This window comes from Siniperca chuatsi, linkage group LG4, assembly GCF_020085105.1.
Source record: "Siniperca chuatsi isolate FFG_IHB_CAS linkage group LG4, ASM2008510v1, whole genome shotgun sequence".
In the NCBI taxonomy this organism is placed as follows: Eukaryota; Metazoa; Chordata; class Actinopteri; order Centrarchiformes; family Sinipercidae; genus Siniperca; species Siniperca chuatsi.
This window is the reverse complement of record NC_058045.1, coordinates 8,047,491-8,061,480: the sequence shown is the minus strand read 5'-3', so window position 1 is coordinate 8,061,480 and position 13,990 is coordinate 8,047,491. Positions and strand designations below refer to the sequence as shown.

At 38.9% G+C, this 13,990-nt stretch overlaps 2 protein-coding genes across 2 annotated transcripts; both read left to right on the top strand.

The window, feature by feature from the left end:
* Positions 1–430: 430 nt before the first annotated feature.
* pthlhb (parathyroid hormone-like hormone b) lies at positions 431–3,126 on the top strand. Its single transcript, XM_044193406.1, has 3 exons — positions 431–946; positions 1,153–1,271; positions 1,892–3,126. Exons 2-3 carry the CDS (start codon positions 1,168–1,170, stop codon positions 2,280–2,282), a joined length of 495 nt encoding a protein of 164 aa, XP_044049341.1. The 5' UTR covers positions 431–946; positions 1,153–1,167; the 3' UTR covers positions 2,283–3,126.
* Positions 3,127–5,633: 2,507 nt separating this feature from the next.
* Positions 5,634–8,253, top strand: LOC122874971 (galanin receptor 2b). The gene is made up of 2 exons (XM_044193581.1): positions 5,634–5,764; positions 6,380–8,253. The coding sequence occupies exon 2, from the start codon at positions 6,402–6,404 to the stop codon at positions 7,323–7,325; it is 924 nt and encodes a 307-aa protein (XP_044049516.1). The 5' UTR covers positions 5,634–5,764; positions 6,380–6,401; the 3' UTR covers positions 7,326–8,253.
* The last annotated feature ends 5,737 nt before the right edge of the window (positions 8,254–13,990 follow it).

Here is a 13,990-nt window from a genome sequence, read left to right as displayed (position 1 = left end):
GCTGGTTTGCTGAGGCAGAGTGGAGGTGAATTGAATGGTCTGCAGTGAGAGGCTGTGGGTTGGGTTTCTCTGAGGTTATGGTCATTCTCCCCTGGGAAAGTGGTTAGGCCTGGCTGTTTACTTTGGAGTAAACCTGCCCCTCCCCTTATGCACTCTCTGCTTGGTAACCCATGATTACCTCCAATGGTGCACACCTGTCATCTCTGACCTCTTTATGATGAAACTATTTGTAGACTTTATTTAGAAGTACAGATACAATCATTTTAAATTGATTAAAATAAAGTTTTCACCAAGCTGGTGTTAAGTATACTCTTTGTTGTGTGGTGGTTTGGATGTTGCATGGGCGCCACCTTCTTGTCACAGCAGGTGTGTGTGAAGGGTTTGGGGGAGGGAGAGAGGCGAGGGTGGGAAGGTTGGGGAGGGTGTTAAGACTTAATGGGTAGGGGCTAAGGTAGTTTCTGCATCTTCACCCGAAAAGAGCAGCTTGACTTTCTCTCTGTGCCTCTCTCAGACAGACTCACACAGGCTCGCTCACAGTGCTGGACTGAAAAACCCTCTCAGCTCTGCTCTCCGGCTCCAGCCACCAGAGAAGATGCTTCATCGTTACTCTTCATGAGATTACTGCAAGACTGAGAGGAGTGGCATCTCTGCAGCTGATGGGCTGCTGCTGCTCTTTCCATCTTTATCTCTCTTTTAACTGGGACGCTGGGGAGAAATAAATAGCTCAGTACACACTGTTGGGAGGCAAATGAATGGAGCAGACTGACAGGGGATTTCCCCAGGCTGCCTTCACACCAATGGATCTGGACACAAGTTTTAAACTGGCCAAATTCAATTTGGCAGAATAATTTTTCTTATTAATTTGTAAAAAAAAATAAAATTTCAACGAGATCATCTCCTAAGAGCTTGCCTTTTTGTGGATTTTCACTGTAAAAATTCACACCATGTAAGTCTAAGTTTCTTCTTTACTTTAATAAACTGTTAATTGGCACAAGTAATGGGAGATGTCTACAGGAACTCTGTCATTTTTCAGCTGTCTACATTGCTACTGACATAAACTAATGAATAGTAGATAAACAATTTAGTATAAATTCATAAAAGTTTTACTTAGTTCATTGAAGTGACTGATATAATATTTATTGTGTTCTTCAGATCTTAGGCTCAAGGATGTGCTCTATATTCATGCTTCATCAGTGGAGTCTGGCTGTGTTCTTGCTGTGCTCCCCAGTGACTCTTGATGGGAAACCAGTTGATGCACTTAGTAACAGAACGTGAGTTTTTTAATATTAATTTTGATAACCATAGAAAAGTAATTTAACTTGCAATCTGGAACTTTAAAAATGAAGGAGTAGTTAATAGTTAAACATGGTGAAGCAACATTTTTTGAAAGATTCCTGTTGTTTGGATTTAGAAAACCAACAACTACAGTTTACCTGTAAAGATTAAATTAAGGTACACGAGGTTTTCTCTGTTTTAACTGTGGCTCTTTTTGGGGTCTTGAGCTCAGATTAGTGATGGCTCTCAGAAACTTGTTTATGCTGCCACCTACTGTACTGAGGTTTCCTTTTGCCTGACTGAATTTCAGCTGCCACCACTTCTAAAACAGTTCCCCACATAAACTCAACATTGTGGTGTACCATGAAATTACAAAAAAGGTCAAACAAAAAAGAAAATTGTGAGATTGTGTTGGTGTTAACTCAGAAATGAGGAATTGTCTCACTGGTAATTTAAGAGAAATCTGACAAGACAGAACAACAGAAATCAGATTTCTGACAGACTTAGAGAAAAGTGAAATTGGTACTGCTCTCCCCTCATGCACAGTGCAGTTTTAGGATGCTATTAGCTTTTTATTTATTAGTTTTTTATGTCTCTTTACTTTCATGCTTTAAAGGAGGAGGTCAGTGAGCCACGCCCAGCTGATGCATGACAAGGGCCGCTCCTTGCAGGAGTTCAAGCGTCGCATGTGGCTGCATGAGCTGCTGGAGAAGGTGCACACGGCCGAAGAGCAAGCTCCACCTGTGCAGACCGGAACCCAGATCCAAACCTTCAGCGGGAATGCCCTGCACGAGAAGCCCCCTGGGGGCACCAAGAACCTCCCTGATAGGTTCAGGCTGGACAGAGAGGGCCCTAACCTGCCCCAGGAGACCAACAAGGCTCTGGCTTATAAGGACCAGCCACTAAAAGTGGCCACCAAGAGGAAAAAAAAGGTGAGGTTAGGTCGACGTAGAGAGAGCGACAAGAAGCGGAGGCGGGCACGGTCTGTCACGACAAAGGACCCATGAAGGACGCAGTACCCTGGCTAAGAGACTCCCAATAGCCTTTATATGGTACTGCACCAAGACACTGATATAGGTTCAACTAGACTGGGATATGATAGACTCAAACCCATTGCTGACTCAGTCACTTCATATTATGGCCCCGGGATTGTGCTTGTATGATAATATTTTGCTATGTTTGTATTTTCAATCTCATACTTCCTGAAGTTTCATGAACTATCATCATAACATCTTCTTAGGTCCATATTTATTTGGAAAATCTGTAGGCCGCTGTGACCCTGATTTACATCAAAACAATGCCATATTGTCATCTCTAACCAGCTGTGTGCACAAGTAGATCATAGGAGGAACTATTTATTGCCTGAATATAATGTAACTTCACAAAATTGGGAGGCTGAGTGGTGTACTTTTGTTTGGCTCTATATGTGTTGACTATCGTGGACTTAGTTACATACAAACTGTTCACTGAATACATCTGTTCGAACTGTTCTGCCATAATTTATTTCACTTTGAAAGTGTGTATTTATTTTGTGAATGTATCGCAGTGCTGCTGACTAAATTCCATAATGCACTTTAGTTATATCCTGTACATGTTCTTTTGTGGTTGAGTTTTAATTTGATGTTTCTTTTTGATGGTACTGCTTTCCTTCCCCACCTTAGATCCCTCACTTGTAACTTATTGGATGCTTCATCAAACCCACTCTCACCATTTTGCATTATAGATTATTTTTATAGAGCAATCCCAAGTCAGGGGCTGTCAAGACTCATTTAATGTTCTTCACTTGCACTGAGGGCATACTGTACAAGTTTCCAGTTAATCAAACATTAAAAGTGTAGCCATTAGAAATCATTTTGATTCATAGTGTCTTTGTTCACCAGCCATGTGGCTATAATGTGCAACTCATCATTTATGACAGGTAGAGCCAAAATGATTAGTCGAGTAATTGATTAGTCAATCGGCAGAAAATCAATCAGAAAGGATTTTGATGATCCTTTAAGTCATTTTTCAAGCAAAAATGGCAAACATTACCTCGTTCCAGCTTCTCAAATATGAGGATTTGCTGCTATTAATGGTCTTTTGTGATATTAAATTGAATATATCTGGACAAAACAAGAAATTTGAAGACGTCACCTTGGGTTTTGGAAAATCAGGATGGGCATTTTCACGATTTTCTGACATTTTATATATATATATAATTAATTATTATATATTAATTGATCATTTAAAAAAATGAGTTGATTGTAGCCCTAATGACAAGTCAGAAACTCTTCACTGTCCCTTGATTGCATATATGTGTATAGTGTTGGTTGTATCAGGAGTAATAGGCATAAATCATATCGTTCACGATATATATCACGTTAATTTTTAATATGATAAAAAAATTGATATTGTGATAATACCGATGTTTCGACTTAATGTTGTATTGACGTCATACCGTTACACAGAGCAACAACAAGCATGGCTGAAAGCGAAGGTAACATTGCTACCGGCTGCACGGTGGAGGAGTTAGTTCCAAAAAAGGGAGCAACTTCAGTAGAGTAGTTTGGTTACAAAAGATCAGATGTACTACAAACCACAGTAATATGTAAGAGGTGCAACAAGACTGTAACAACAAAAGGGGGCAATACAACAAACTTATTTCACCACCTCAAGCAGAAGCACCCGGTTGAGTACGAGGAGCCAAAAATCCTGCTAGGAGAGCTCAACAGCTATTTTGAGTTCTAAACCAAAAATATTTTTCAGGATTTGGTCATATCGTCAAGAATATCATTATCGCATAAATACCCTGAAATATCAAATCAGATTAATCAGCTACATAGTCAGCTACCTATTTTACTTCTGAAACCTGATGTTGATATGGAGTGGACTAGGGCTGCAACGCTTATTTTCACAGTCGATTCATCTGCTGGTTATTTTCAATTAATCGTTTTGTCTATACATTTACAGAAAACAGTGAAAAATGTCACAATTTCACAGAGCCCAAGGTGACATCTTCAATGTTCTTGTTTTGTCCAGATAACAGTCTAAAACCCAAATATATTCAGGATTTGATCATTTAAGGCAAAGAAAAGCAGCAAATGTTTGGCATTTTTGTATGAAAAGTGATTCAAACTATTAACAGATTATCAAAATAGTTGACAATTGATTAGTAATTAGTCGACTAATTACTGCAGCTTTATTGTGCATACAATTATATACTACAAAGTAAAACAAAAACACTGATTGCAAGGCAGATTAATCTGCAACATGGCCAGTAACCTATTTTATCCCTAAAATCTTAAGTTGATAAGGAGTAGATCTGTATGCACACTACCTGCCTCTTCATGAAGAATCAGTGGCTAAACAGAGAAAAAGGTAGAAAAGGGCAACAGGGTGATGTAATGACCAGTGGCCTGAGTTCAATCAGAAGTAAGCATCTGTCCTGCTAAAGTGTCATTGAGCAAATCATTGAATCCCTTTCAGTTTTTGTGGTGCTGGTTTGTATATTTTATCATGACCTTTAACCTTGCTTTAGAGGTGGCGCAGGGGTTTTCTGCTGGGAAAAGGGAAATAAAAGGTGTAAGATTTGGGTGAAAACTGGTTTTAAAAAATTTACTACCACTTGAGAACATGTGGCATTTTTAACAGCCACTCACTGAACAGCACAGACACTGGTAATGGAAGGGTTAGCAAATGCATCAGCATCAGCTATATCCTGTGCTAAGAGCAGCAGTGTACACCGAAGGCCATTAGCTGACACAGAGTCATAAATGCTGTGGAAAGCCTGATAAAGCCGCCGTCAGGAGCCTGGAGCTCACACTGAAGAAATCAATCAAACAACGGAGAGAGACATTAATATCTCCAGAGAAGGGGAGGAACAGAGAATGTAATCAATGGACTGGTCTTCTGTTCTTTGGAGAGTGCTGGTTTTTAAATATAATTCATACAGTATGAACGAAATCCCAAAAACCATCTACATAGAGAAAGAGAGGGTGGGGGGGTTTGCAATGACTTTAACAGGTCAGGAAAGGTCAGTACAAGTTTTAACAAACAGCAGCCTCAGTCCCAGTCTCAGTCAATGAGGTATTTCTGTGCTTCACAGAGTCCCAAAAAGACTGATATAGACACACAGACGAGATCAAGCTGTTACTAAAAATGAAAGTAGCAACAAAAAAAAAAAAATAAATATACACAGACATCCTCTCATAATAATAACAAAACAGACATGTATAGTACATCAGTTCTCTCAGCAGCTGGTGTGAGGCTTCTCTTCTCTTTCTCTTTAAACCTAGTCAACCAGAATCAATTCGACCCAAGTGATGTTTGCCTTTCTTCCCTCCACATTCAGCAATCACACTTTGTAATGAGTCCTGAGAGGCTGCCACCTCTCCCTTCTTCAGTCCGGTTTAACAGAATGGACAACACTGAAAGAGAATTCTCAAGTTTACATTATGAGGATAGCTCACTCACAAACATGAGCCTGAAGATACTGCTTTGAGGAACAATGGTGAGTATGTCAAAATGATGGATAATTGTTAAATCTGACACCATTAAAATGCAGTGAATTCTGATAAGATTAACACCTGTTTCAGTTCCGTTGAAATACACAGCAGAATCCTTCAGCCTTATTTTGGTGATATTACATCATATAGGCCTGTGTGGGGAAGTTATATGATATACACAGTATATTTTCTATCACTTTCAGATGCTATTTGACTAACTCAAAACTGCATTTTGACCGAGCTAGAAAAAATTATTTTTTTGTCTTGATGTGAAATTCAACTTCCTCTTTCACAATAACATAAATAGGGCTGCAACTGACAATTATTCTCATTGTCTAATCGATTAATAGATATTTTCTCAGTTAAGCTGTTTGTTTTGTTTACAAAATGTCAGAAAATAGTTAAAAAAATGCCCATTATGTTTTTTCAGAGCCAAACGTGAAGTATTTAAATTTAAATGAACTTGTTTTGTTTAACCAGTGGTCAAAAACAAAAAGATATAAAATTTACTATCATATATGACAGAAAAGCAATTAAAAGATTACAAAAATAGTTGTTGATTAATTTTGTCAATCAACTAATCCTAAACATAAATGATGAAGAAAATTTTTTTTTGTAAGGTGATGTCAAGTCGGTGATAATATGGCTGTTCCCAATACCTATGGGCTGATCTTTGCCTGTACCTGTGGCGTGATCCTGGGCATTGGGCTCTGTGCCAACCTGCTGGTCTTCTCTCTGTTTGCCAAGTACAACACGTTGCGTAGGAACCGCCTCGACATCCTCCTACTCAGCATGACTCTGGCTGACTTCCTCACCCTCCTGCTCATCCCCTTCACCTTGCACTCCGCCATCAGCCACTCCTGGCCTCTGGGCAACACCTCCTGCAAGGTCTACCAGTTCCTGCTGGCCTTCAGCCTGGCGGCCAGCACGTACTCGCTGTGTGCCGTGTCCATGACCCGAGCCATGATCATCACCAACCCGTACCAGCCGCCCACCATGGACCTGGTCATCCTCATGTTTATCCTGGTCTGGGCCCTCAGCTTCTTCATCAGCCTGCCCTTGCGTATGTTTGCCACCAAAGAGAGCATAGGCCCAAACCTTGCAAACTTCACCTTCTGCCTTCCAACCATTCATGAGCACCACTACCAAGTGGTCCTAAGCCAATTTGTACTTTACTACTTTGTTCCAATGCTAGTCATCGCCTTCAACTATGTCCGGCTGGCTGTCTTTCTCCACAAGAGCCCTGTAATGTCGGTGTCCAGTGCCAGGAACACCCGCCGTGCGTCTGTCATGGTGTTCCTGGCTGCTGCTACCTTCTCAGTGTGCTGGCTGCCTGGTTATGTACTGGAGCTGTGTGTGTACCTGGAGCTGTATCACCATGGACAGGCTTGGGAGATGTTTTACTTTATCTGTACTGTGCTGCAGTACCTGCACCCCTGTATCAACCCTGTGCTCTATGTGCTGCTGTCAAAGCGCTACCGCCACAGGAGGGCAGCCTGGCTCTTCAGCTGTAACAGGAACAGAGTGCAGCCACAGGTCATCAGTGTCACCACAGACAGCTTTTAAATCCGCCTCATTTGTTCAAGCATCAAGTAATGAGTTGGTGGCATTCAGGGATTCTTTTTTATGTTTAATGTTTATCAACTACTTTTGTGAACAATAAGATGGATGTTTTTGTGATTACTTTCTATATTTGAGGTATAAATGTACAAATTATTACTTTTTTCTTTTCAGGATTGAGTATAATCGAATTTTCAAAGACATTCACTATTCACAACAAAGCGCATAAGTAATTTTAGTATCTGTATTTAATTATTTTTTAGGGAAACTATGTAAGCCCATTGTATTTATCCCATTACTACCACCTTAATAATGCAGACTATATGAAAAAATATGATGATACGGTGTAGTTTTGTCTTTTTAAAAGTGATTAACAATGAGCTTGTTTCAATTTCAGGGCAGCACACTGATGAAATTAACACTAAAGTCTTATTGCTTTGTTTCTTTTCATTGTTCCAGATGTTTCTGTCCCTTACATTTTCTCTTTTGGCCCACTTTTCTTTTGTCTTACATCCTAGTAAAATGACAATAAGCCTAATGAAGCATTTTGTGTAGCATTTGTATGCATCCTGTATACCAGTTTTGTCACAGGATCATTTCTTCTTCATTACAAACTTTTTTCTTAAGAAATGTTTTTAGTCTTCTGAGACAATTGTAGCTTGATAACTTAATATTTGTTTAATGAGAAAAAAATCATTGTTGTAATGAAATAATTTATGTTGTAATCATTTGTCTTGAATGACAAAAATCACTAATGCAAGAGAATGTTCTTGTTATAGCGAGAAACTGACACCTTTCATTTTTATTTATTTTTTTCACAATAGCAGGAACACAACGTCGTACTTTCCAAATATTTGCATTTATAGTGAGCATAAAAGATAGCGATGCAGGATTAGTTTTAGTGCTGTGTGCAATAAAGGTACATCTTTTCTTTTCCATTTGTACTGTGTTTATATTTACAAAGTATGTGAGGTTCTGGGGTCTTTGTTTCTCGTAGGTACGGTGAGCAGTCAGTTTGTCGCTTCACCAGTGCCACCAAGACAAAATCCTGAACATTTACTCTACAGGACAGGATAGCAGGTCTATCTGACATTGTGCTAATTTACTGTAATAAAGACGTGGGTCTACTGACATGTTCCTACTCCAGAAGAAAGTTGGTTTCCATTTATTTCACTTCTATTTCATGCCAACAATACATTTAAAAACATAGATGTACTATTTAGACACTCCATAGAGTTACAGTGTTACATCATATTTGAAAATCTGAGCACAGTAAGCTCTAAAAAAAACAGACAAATACTCATACGACAAATAAACTTTCACAGGGTGGCTATTATCCAAGCAGCAACAAATCATTCAGTAAGTTTTGCTACCTTGGCAGAGGATGGCCATTAAATATGAGCTATACGATCCACTAGTATTCCACTACATAACTAGTAATGAAAACCCGCGGGGCAAGCTGCAGCGTTTCATCTTCATACAATTTAATTGAGCTATCAAAAGTGACGTTTCAACAACTTATGAGGCCAAAAATCTGACGATGGACAGAATGGCATGATTCTGATCTTTAACCTTGTGACTACAATTCATTCAGTGCAAGTTTTCAGTGCATTATTGCATGTTTATATATTCATATTGTGATTATAATTCTGCCTGGACTGGACGCCATCCGAGAGCAAGATGAATGCATGCAAAGCACAGAGATGGTGAGGGACCAAAATGAATGCAGTAAATGTAATTCAGGAATTGTAGGTGTGGATTTTGTTCAGATATACTTCTCCTAAATACAGTTCTACTGTCTCTGGGCTGTGCTCTTGTAAATACAGGTGTTAGAAAAAAATATAAGTAAAAGAAAGCCCTGACTGCAGTTACAATTTAAACATTTAGTTCAATACCTTTTCTGCTATCACAGGATATTGTGGCTGCACTGGATGTATCCTTGTGACACATAACACCAACCAGTCAGATATTGACGGGGGAGGGGGATAATCACATGCTTATTACACAATCCAACATTAGAAGAAAACTCACAAATGGAAGGCACATTACCAACACTAAGTGTTTTAGGGATGACTACTTCTTTAAAAATTAGCTTAATCCCCCAAGGAGCTGTTGGCTTTCTGCTGGGGGGATCAACAGTAACACCACCAGCTTCTTTCAGTGTGCCATTCTTTGGCACACTTTGATGTGCTCAACAGCAGCACATCAGACAAAAGCACACACCTGCGCTCCCACTTTTTTCTCAGGCAGCTACAGGCCTAAAGTTTGGTGTGGGAGAGGAGTAAGCAGAGGGCCGTGCAGCAGGTGTTGTAGTTACAGAGAAAGCAAAGGGATTGGGGAAGGGAATGACAAGTCTGGCTGAGCTCTGGCGGCCGCTGCAGTAATAAGAGACAACCTGCCCCTCCCTCTGTCAGCTCGCCCCCTGACTTTTGGCCTTCTCTTTAGTGTACAACAAGGGCAGCTGGCCTACAGACCGTCATATGTAGACCATCAGCATGTCGGATATGGTGAAGCAATAGAGAACACGTGCTCAGGCGCTTCAAGTAAAACTACTGAACATACTTCAGAGTGTAGAGAAGAGTACTCTGCAACCTCTGAACAAACCAAGATTACCAATAAACAATAAAAGCAAATATTAGACTGATAACTGCTGTAAATTGCTCGGTGAAATGCACCCTCGCTATATGCTAGGCCAGGCTTTTAACCGGGACCAAGAAGTATGACCACATAACACCTGTTTTAGCCTCTTTACATTGGCTCCCTGTTGGTTTTAGGATTGATTTTAAGATCTTGTTGATTACTTTTAAGGCTCTTCATGGCCTGGCTCCAGACTATATTTTAGACCTTATAATCCCTTATGAACCTTCACGCAGTTTGAGATCTTCGGGCAGGGGTCTCCTGTCACAGAGCGGGACAGAGCTTTTGCTATCAGGGCCCCGAACCTCTGGAACAACTTGCCCGAAGAAATTAGGTTCTCTGAGTCAGAGTCTTCGTTTAAGTCTCGTCTCAAAACACATTTTTATCTGAAAGCATATCCTGATTTTACCTGAACTGGCTGTTTATTTTATTGTTTATTTTATTGCTTTTGAGTATTTTATGTATTTTATTTCTTAATATTTCGTCATTCACTGTGGTATTTTATTTCTCTTGTTGTGAAGCCCTTTTTACTTTGTTTTGATAAATGCTCTATAAAGTTTTATTATTATTATTATTATTATTATTATTATTATTATTATTATTATTATTATTTATATATGTTTCTTTCTTTGTCCAGAAATGACTTCTCATTGTCACTAACCATATTGTTTTTCAGTCACCTCATTTGGACTGCACAATGAATTTAACAAAGGGCAACGGTAGAAATGTGTAGAGATTTGGCCATACCTTCTCCACCGCGGGAGCTATCCCTTAGTATCTCTGCTAAATATTCGGGGCAGGCTATAGAGCAAATCAGGGCTGGATTCTCGCATGATCTTGTGATATCGCGATTCTCATGTGATCTAGCTAATCCAGCAGGACTGCTTACCACGTTCTCAAGTGACGTCAGAGCAATAGTTGGTGGTGGTAATGCACCTCTAAGCCAGTTAGACAACCGCCGCTGAAAAAGAGAGTAACAAGAAAACATGGAGGAGGAGTGAAATTATAAATACAGAGCAGGAGGAGTTGTTTTTGTATGTATGGAAGTTCCAGATAAAAGAAGAAAATAATCAAATGTGATGAAGTACAGTACAGTATGGTTATTTAAAACCATTTCTTAATTGAATTTACAGAACAATTACTGTATTGTGATATATACCGTTACTGTGGTATAAAATGATATATACCGTGATAGAAGATTTTCATATCGCCCAGCCCTACATGTCAATATTTTGCTCAGCTTTAACATGTTCGCTGTTAATGCTCAACATCCTCTGACAATCACTAGCTACCATTAGCACCTGTGCTTATTTTCATTATCTATTAATCTGCCAATTATTTTCTCAATTAGCCAATGAACCGTTTAGTCTATAAAATGTCAGAAAATAATGAAAAATGTTCATCACAATTTCCCAGAGCCCAAGGTAATGTCTTCAAATTGCTTGTGTGTTTGGCTAACTGTCCAAAACCAAAAGACATTCATTTTTACTATCACATACAGTAAGACAAAGAACAGCAGCGAATACTCACAAATGAGAAGCTGTAACCAAGTAATGTTCAGCAGTTGTGCCAGAAAAATTGATAATCAAAATAGTTGACGAGAAATTTTCTGTCTTTCAACTAACCGATTAATTGTTTCAGCTAGAGACCCAATGTGATGAGGCCACCAGGGGTAACAACACCTTCCAGAAACAGCCGCTTGTGGGCAGATCCATGTTGGTCAATCCAAATGAAGTTTTGTGTTTGCTTCAATTGTTGTTGCAGATTTAATGCACATGTAATTTAGATCAATGCAGGAGCTGCTTTTAAATAATATTCTGTGTCAGAAATAAGATAATGCACTTCAATTTTCATTTGTTTTAGAGCTTAAATGATTAGTCATTTAGTCGATTGACAGAACATTGATGGACAACCATTTTTATAATCAATAAATCCTTTGAGTAATTTTTTAAAGCAAAAATCACAAAAAACATACTAGTTGCAGCTTCTCAAGTGGTTTTCTTGGTCTTCTATGACAGTAAATGGAATATCTTTTTAGATTGTTGGTTGGACACAATATGACATTTTATATGTCAGCTTGGAAACTAATTAGTTGCAGCCCTAATTTATTCATAGTAAATCTATGACAGATGACAGGTGTGATTGGTTACAGTGCTGTGATTTTCCACCCCTATCAGATCACAGTTAATTTATTTTGAACTTTGCTCTCTCCACTACCTGTCTTTCCTTCATTGCCTGTGATCCTGTCGTGCTCATCATTTCAAGCATTTCCTGCTTCTCATAGAAAATCAATCAGAGGCAGTGGCTCCGCCAGCTTGATCTGGCCCTACCCTAAGGCTTAAAAAGAGGTTTGTTTTGCCTTAACATTTCTTGAAACTCAACTGATATAACATGGATGTATTAGCTTTGGACAAGCTGATATTTTGGTAATATTTATTCTGTCTAACGCAACTGATAATCAGGTGATATTAAAGCAACTCATTACATCTGAACGCTCTTGCTGCTATTTCCTTTTTGACAGATTCACTGGTAATGAATTTATGTGTAATTTCTGTTTCATTGCATCTTTTATGACAATGAAAATAAAGCAATGCACTTTGCAGAAACTCTGACTTCTGGATCGTCATTCTATCAAATCTTATCTATCTTCTGACTTTCAATTCTGCATTACACTTGCTCTTATTCATGTGGAGGGAATTTCAAGGTGGTGGCAGAGTAATTTTCTATTATCTCTGATGTCCTCTGGTGACAAAGCATCCTCACGTTTGCCTCAAACTATCAGTACAAAATATTCTGTTCTTTGGGCCTGCACATCCTCCGTTTCTCGAGTCAGCATGTTCAGTTTTAATAAGTTGATACTACGTCAGTGTTTGCCAGCAATACCTTTGAGTCAGGAAAACCCAGCAAAGCCCACAATTAAACAATTTCTATAATGGTTAGAGGGCCTATTTCCAGAACATCTACGCTGGAGCTGCTGCCAGAATGTAATTCAATTACCCTGTCACTTAAAACTCCCTGCCCTGGACACTATGCATCTAATACATGAAGCAGCCTTTCCAGACGCATCTAAATGTATTAAGAAGAAAGCCACCACACTTTCTTGTTCATCATTATCACATAAGCAAGAGTGCACAGTTGGTACAGCTTAATCAAGCATTTGCTCCATGTAAAGGGTACATTTTTGAGTTTTAAATACACCTAATGTTGGCTCTAACTTAAAGGTACCACCATGTGTATGTTTGCTGAAAGCTCAACGTTATGCATTTAGGGAAACTACTATATTAATATTGTTCCTCTCCTTCTAATAAATGCATTAAATGCAAAAACTGGGCTTTGGAGCTTTAAATGTGTGCACCTGACTGTTCAAATAGGTACAACTACAACTACGTGTCTGCAAGGTCCTGGTGTACAGCAAGGGGAACAACATTGCAACAACATTGACGCCACACAATATGTTTTTATAGTTTCCTATTCCTATGGTCAGTGAAAACTGTGGAAATTCACTGTAATGCAGTAAAGTTAGCTAAATGTAAAGCTCAATTTAGCAAGCGTCCCATCCAGATGCACATACAGGACACTAAAATGGAAAAGAGCACATTTCTGGAAGAGTCTTGGCCCCTCTGCCATATCGGTTCTGAACACCATGCCCTGCTGACTTCAGAGACACACTTATCTATTTGTCGATTGACTTATATATGAGTGTGTATATTTATGGATGAACATGGATGTGGGTTTGTGGATGTATGTACTGTATGGATGTATCTATGTTCTTGTGTTATGAGCAATGTCTGTCTATGACTCTTAACATAAGGCATAACCATATATACAAAATGAAGCTAATGGAGGTGTATAGGGTGTAAGAAGATTTACTGTACTAATTATTATTTAGACCACTGATTAGCAGCGATGTGACATGGAAATGTTTCATGTTTCTTCATTTTCAGATTTCAAGGGCAACACTTTACTTTAAGTCTCCCCCTTAGTTCATAAGCAGTATATAAAGATTGAATAAATGTTTATTACATACTATAATA